Here is a 6,374-nt window from a genome sequence, read left to right as displayed (position 1 = left end):
TTATGCGTGGGAATACTTTGGAACAGATTCCAAAATAAAATTCCCTTGGAGCTGATTTTACAGTCTTTTATCTCCAACAATAAAAATATAAAACTTTTTTTTATCAGAACATGGGTGGCCCAGTTGGGGAACCCTGTCCTAAGGTAATGTGATGGTCCAGGTATAAGGTACCTGGGGTATTTGTACAGAATACTCAAGACCCCCCCGATGCTAAAAGCCCATCGGACTCCTGTAGGCTTCTCCCTAACCAGACCTTCATATCAACCTGAGGTGCTAGACATGGTTTTAGGAGTCTCTGGAGCCACACATTGGAATGTCAATATACATTCGTTTTTTTTTGTCAAATGTATCAGCGATAAATTACGACAAATAATATACATTTTTGATATTTTTTCTTCATTATTTATTTACATCACTTCATTCAAACACAGTATGAAAAAGCAAAGTATTGGCAGAGGGTTTGGTTTGAGATTAGTGACAGAAATATATACGATTCCCCAAAAATAAAACTGTTCACAGCTTTTAAAAGCATTATAGTGAAAATTCCGTGTCATCTGTAGCATTGCAGACAAAAATACTTTCAATGAACTGTTTAAAACAGAAATATATATCAAATTCACATTCGCTCTTCCACAAGAAGCATAACCAGTATATAGCCTGGATGCCAACCGTCATCTCTATAAACCAGCTAGGACTGACCGTCACCATCGGTCTGGCAATAACATCACTGTCCAATACACCACAGACCTAGACGGGCACCCAGGCTATTTAAAGTGAGTGTTAACATTCAAGCAGGAGCTATTTAGCCTCCTATAATGTACACAGTGTATCCTATAGAGCAGTAGAGTTGATTCGGCTAGAGATAGAGAGTGGGGAGTACAGACAGACAGACAGACAGACAGAGACAGGAGGGGTGTTTCATTCACTGGAGGGTAACTGGGCTGGACGGTCTTGGGGTTTCCACTGGCTAGGGCTTTCTAGTCTCTACTCACTACCGATGTCAACAAACAAAGGCTAAAACAGAGACAGTGTCTCATCCAATCAGGGGAGGCTGGCCTGGGCCGAGGCTTTCTGCTGGGCCAGGGGAAGGTTTGACCACTCTCTAGTTTCTCTACCCCGCCTGCTGGCTTTACACTAATTAAGATGGGGAAGGACGGAGACCTGGTTAGGAGGCTGTGTTTACATTAGCCACCCTAAAGGCGTCTGCATGCTTCCCATCCGAAACAGTTTGTGCGTATACTATATTATGACGCCATTTTGTGACGTTTTGGTTCGTTTTGGTCTTCTGCAAGGTTTTTTTTTGGGGGGAGGGGGGGGCTGTTCGTGCACACAACATTATTTCTTGAGGCAAGCCGAAGTCTACGCCCCTTTGTTGGTGATTGGTCAACAGTAGGGATTCTTCAATGTAGTGTTTGTTGTCATTCAATGAGACGACTCGTTTTCACATTCTTTCCCTAAAGAAATACTGCACCAAACATCTTAGTTAGATGTAAAATTGCGTGACTAAGACCTCCTCTGAAAAAAAAAAAAACGTCACCATTTATTACAGATTTCTTGAGTTATCTTAGATTAATTCTGACTATTTTGTGGAATGCGTATACTGGCTACGGTGTCTCAAGAGGGGCAAAGAGTCCTAATGCAGTTTTTCAAGCAAAGGCCTTTTAAGGGAGTGTGCGAGGCACAGATGTTCACTTCGCCTAGCCGAGTTCTGCTAGCAGCAAACCCAACCTAGTATGCTGCAGAGGGCTTTAGGCTACAAACTTCACCTCAGGCTGAGGGGGCTGGGGGATTATAGCTTATTCCCTATACAGTCATTACATTGTAATTGAAAATGTGTTCCCCAAGTTGCCTCAAGATTGATCAGAGCTAAAGAATGAATCAACCTCTCTACTGCCTCGAACATGCGACGACTATCAGTTGATAACATTACATTGGTTGGTAGGTGAGAGGTTGGATGTAAGAGGTATTGATACTGACAGTTGATTGCATCAAAGCCTAATCATTTCATTCATTAATTTGGTCAGTGCTTATATTTGTCCTATTTCCTATTAGTCCTATGTGGGGGGGTTTTTCACATCCCAACTCTCCCTGAGACACCCTCGCAGAGTGGGGTCGCGACCCTGGAGCAATTACGGTTAAGTGCCGTGCGATTTTTCACCTTGTCGGTTGCTGGCCCAATGCCCTAACCGCTGGGTACCTGCTGCCCTAATCAACACATTGGCCTGTGGAAGCCATTCCCAGTTCACACACAGGTAAGGATTTAGCACCTAGCCTAGCGCTGTGATTTCAGGTAGTTTAGTGGTTAAGAGCGTTGTGCCAGTAACCGAAAGGTCGCTGGTTCTAATCCCCGAGCCGACTAGGTGAAAAATCTATCGATGTGCCCTTGAGCAAGGCACTTAACCCTAATTGCTCCTGTAAGTTGCTCTGGATAAGAGCGTCTGCTAAATGACAAAAAATATAAAATAAATACAAATACACTGTTGCACATGAATAGGCCTGGGTCTGTGTTGCTAGGCAGCAAAGAATACAAATGAGAAAAAGCTAACAACCAACCCCCTGACTACCTACAATGTCGTCCTCTCGCTCAACTCTCTGACTATCACACAGAGGTAGTGTGGTAAGCTCTCAGGGTGGAAAAGGCACCAATCCAGACCATGCAAATGAATTCACAACATTTATATGACAGCCTTGTCCCACTGACAGGATGTACTCAATGTCCTTGGTTTGATTTGATATTCTCTTGTCTTTAGTGTGCTTCAGTACCCCTTCTTACTTTTTTCTTACGTTACCTAAAAGGGCTACTGAAGTACGCTATGCCACTGTCTCCAGACCAGGAGTCCCATAGAACTCAGTTCATTCACCAATGCTGGGATGATTCCAAAGCTCCATGCTCTTAGTAAGTCTTCATGAGTTAATAAATAATAATAGTCATTATTCTGTCCAGGACCCATGGGATCTCATCTCAGATAAAACAGAAGAACTTCTTCCAGCTGCATTTAGAGAAGGCCTTGGAGCGTCTGTCCGACAGCTGCCTCTTCTTCTCCTTCCTGGCCTTGTGTTTGATGGCAGCAAAGATGGCCGCGTCGAACGCCTCTTTTAAGTTCTTCTGCGTCAACGAAGAACACTCCACATAGTCCGCCGCTCTGATCTTCTCCGCCATGCTCCGTGCCCGAGGGCTAAGCACCGGTTTGACCCCGCAGCGGGCCAGGTTGATCAGAACGTTGACGTCCAGCAGGAGGTCGGACTGGGTGCCCACAAGGATGATGGGAGCTGAGGGGTTGCAGGCTCGGATCTCGGGGATCCACTTGTTGGTGACATTGTGGAAGGAGGCGGGGTTGACCACACTGAAGCAGAGCAGGAAGACGTCCGTGTGGGAGTAGGAGAGGGAGCGGAAATGGTCAAACACCTCCTGGAAATGTCATGGTAGAGAGAAAGAGGGGGGTGGGGTAGGGGGGGGGGAAGAGAAAGAGAGAGAGAGAAAGAAAAAGGGGTCAGGTTAGCTGATTCAGCAGTGTGTGTGAATGTGAATGCTGTCTGGGGGTCTGAACAACAACAATGGACGCCGTGACAGAGAGAGACGATGACTCACACAGTATGACATGTAGTGGCCTTTGGAACCAAACTACTGCTGCTACATGTGAAAGACTGATTGCTTTCCTGTCACTCATTATTTTTTGTCACATTTGTGACTGATTCTACAAAGCAGACGTATGTTGTTGTCTAATTCATCTCTAAATTGCATTCCAACTTGTTTCAAACCGTTGTCATTAAATTGCAATGATGAGATTAATTAAATTGGACTGATGAGATTCAAGAATAGACTATTCATTATGGATGATATAATTTTCTTATATATATATTTTTAAAAAATAAAGATATTCTTACCTGTCCAGCTGTGTCCAGTAGTTGTATTCTGACTGGGGCTCCTTCCACTTGGACCTGACCTATTGAAGAAAACAGAATGCAATTATTTCATAACTCAAGTTTGGTAATAGTTTGGGTTTGTAAATCATAGGCTCTAGTTTTTTCCATAAACAATAATATACAGTGCAATTACCTAGTAGACAACAATACATTTAGTTATTACATTTTCATAATGGGATGTAGCTCAGTTGGTAGAGCATGGCGTTTGCAACGCCAGGGTTGTGGGTTCGATTCCCGGGGGGGGGAGGTGGTATAAAAAATAATGTATGCACTCACTAACTGTAAGTCGCTCTGGATAAGAGCGTCTGCTAAATGACTAAAATGTCGTAAATTAGGATATTATAAGGTTTTAAACATACTAACTGTAAGTCGCTCTGGATAAGAGCGTCTGCTAAATGACTAAAATGTCGTAAATTAGGATATTATAAGGTTTTAAACATAGACTATAACGTTTTTTTTTCTTAAATGTCTTTCCAGTAATTGAAAGGTACTCACCAGAAAAGACGTCAAAGCCGGTCTGTTTGTATTCTGTGGGGTATCCATTGCTGGTGTAACTGACTATCATGCTCGTCTTCCCCACAGCCCCGTCCCCCACCAGCATACAGCTGATAGCCACTGGCTCCCTCTCCAACCTGGCCTCTTGGCTCATCAGTCCGCATGAAGAGGGGACGCGGGATTCTTCACAATAATAATCCATTTGAGGTGGCATGTCCAACGATAAAGTTGAAGAATATTAACTTTCCAGTGCATAAGAGCTCAGTCTTATTTTAGGCTATTCCGAAGTGCGATTCTCTAGAATCGTTTTTTCCCCCTGTATGATCCTGGATGTGTTCTGTAGGCTCACCTTGTCTATTTGTGAATGACGGTGAAGCGAATTGGTTTTGAGGCAACTTTCCGATCAGTCAGGTTGTGATTTGCATAGCCCCGCCCCCACCATACGCAAATCAAGGAAAGGTGTGAACTATTGGCAGATGGTTGGCAAAGAATATATATATTAAGAACCTTGGATGGTTGGTTGAGTTCGTGTATTGCAGGCTGTTTTGAGATGTAGGCTACTTCCCAAAATATTTGCTGTGATATTCCTTGTTTTTGATAGTGATGATAATACAATTATTTATCTTTAAACTTTTTGGTCTTGGAATTGTCTCTATTGTGCAAGGAATCAAAAGTGCAGTCAATTATTTCCAGTTGTGTATTTTGACAACAGACAATTGTTATATGAAGTATAATTAACGAAGGTCTTGTATTGGCCCAAAAAATGGTCAAAGACTCTAGCCACCCTAGTCATAGACTGTTCTCTCTGCTACCGCACGGCAAGCGGCAAGTGGTCCTCTGTAGCTCAGCTGGTAGAGTACGGCGCTTGTAACGCCAAGGTAGTGGGTTCGATCCCCGGGACCACCCATACACAAAAAAATGTATGCACGCATGACTGTAAGTCGCTTTGGATAAAAGCGTCTGCTAAATGGCATCTTATTATTATATTATAAGTCTAGGTCCAAAAGGCTCCTTAACAGCTTCTTCCCCCAAGCCATAAGACTGCTGAACAATTAATCAAATGGCTACCTGGACTATTTGCATTGAGCCCCTTTTTTACGCTGCTGCTACTCGCTGTTTATTATCTATTCATAGTTACTTTACCCCTACCTACATGTATACTGAACAAAAATATAAACGCAACATGCAACAATTTCAAAGATTTTACTGAGTTACAGTTCATAGAAGGAAATCAGTTAATTGAAATTAATTCATTAGGCCCTAATCTATGGATTTCACATGACTGGGCAGGGCGCAGCCATGGGTGGGCCTGGGAGGGCACAGGCCCCCCACTTGGGAGCCAGGACAAACCACTGGGGAGCCAGGCCCAGCCAATCAGAATGAGTTTTAACCCACAAAAGGGCTTTATTACAGACATAAATACTCCTCAAGGATCATGCTGTTTAATCAGCTTCTTGATATGCCGCACCTGTCAGGTGGATGGATTATCTTGGCAAAGGAGAAACACTCACTATTAGGGATGTAAACAAATTTGTGCACAACATTTGAGAGAAATAAGCTTTTTGTGCATATTGACAATTTCTGGGATCTTTTATTTCAGCTTATGAAACATGGGACCAACACTTTACATGTTGCGTTTATACTTTTGTTAAGTATACATATTACCTTAATTACCTTGACTAACCGGTACCCCCGCACATTGACTCGGTACCGGTACCCCCTGTTATAGCCTCCTTATTGTTATTTTATTGTGTTATTTTTTTTCTTACTTTTTCTTTTTTATTATTATTATTTTTTTTTTAGCAAATATTTTCTTACTTAAAAAAAAAAATCTGCATTGTTGGTTAAGTAAGCATTTCAAGGTAAGGTGTTGTATTCAGCGCATGTGACAAATACAATTTGCTAGGATTATTTTTTGTTGCAGTCCATTGATTTATTAGCCTAATGTCATAAAA

General features: G+C 42.5%; 1 protein-coding gene across 1 annotated transcript; it reads right to left on the bottom strand.

The window, feature by feature from the left end:
• Positions 1-2,405: 2,405 nt before the first annotated feature.
• LOC121549210 (rho-related GTP-binding protein RhoV-like) lies at positions 2,406-4,761 on the bottom strand. Its single transcript, XM_041861062.2, has 3 exons — positions 4,420-4,761; positions 3,886-3,944; positions 2,406-3,409 (listed from the first exon to the last, which is right to left on the bottom strand). Exons 1-3 carry the CDS (start codon positions 4,631-4,633, stop codon positions 2,963-2,965), a joined length of 720 nt encoding a protein of 239 aa, XP_041716996.1. The 5' UTR covers positions 4,634-4,761; the 3' UTR covers positions 2,406-2,962.
• Positions 4,762-6,374: the final 1,613 nt, after the last annotated feature.

The sequence above is a fragment of the Coregonus clupeaformis genome, unplaced genomic scaffold (assembly GCF_020615455.1).
Source record: "Coregonus clupeaformis isolate EN_2021a unplaced genomic scaffold, ASM2061545v1 scaf0141, whole genome shotgun sequence".
Taxonomy (NCBI): domain Eukaryota; kingdom Metazoa; phylum Chordata; class Actinopteri; order Salmoniformes; family Salmonidae; genus Coregonus; species Coregonus clupeaformis.
This window is presented reverse-complemented; position numbering and strand designations above follow the sequence as displayed.

Excerpts from the sequence above, each read along its gene's own strand:
- LOC121549210 (XM_041861062.2), bottom strand. The coding sequence starts at position 4,633 with ATGCCACCTCAAATGGATTATTATTGTGAAGAATCCCGCGTCCCCTCT. Across the intron at positions 3,945-4,419 it reads CGGCTTTGACGTCTTTTCTG|GTCAGGTCCAAGTGGAAGGA; the intron begins GTGAGTACCTTT and ends TTTCTTCAATAG. Across the intron at positions 3,410-3,885 it reads TACTGGACACAGCTGGACAG|GAGGTGTTTGACCATTTCCG; the intron begins GTAAGAATATCT and ends TGACATTTCCAG.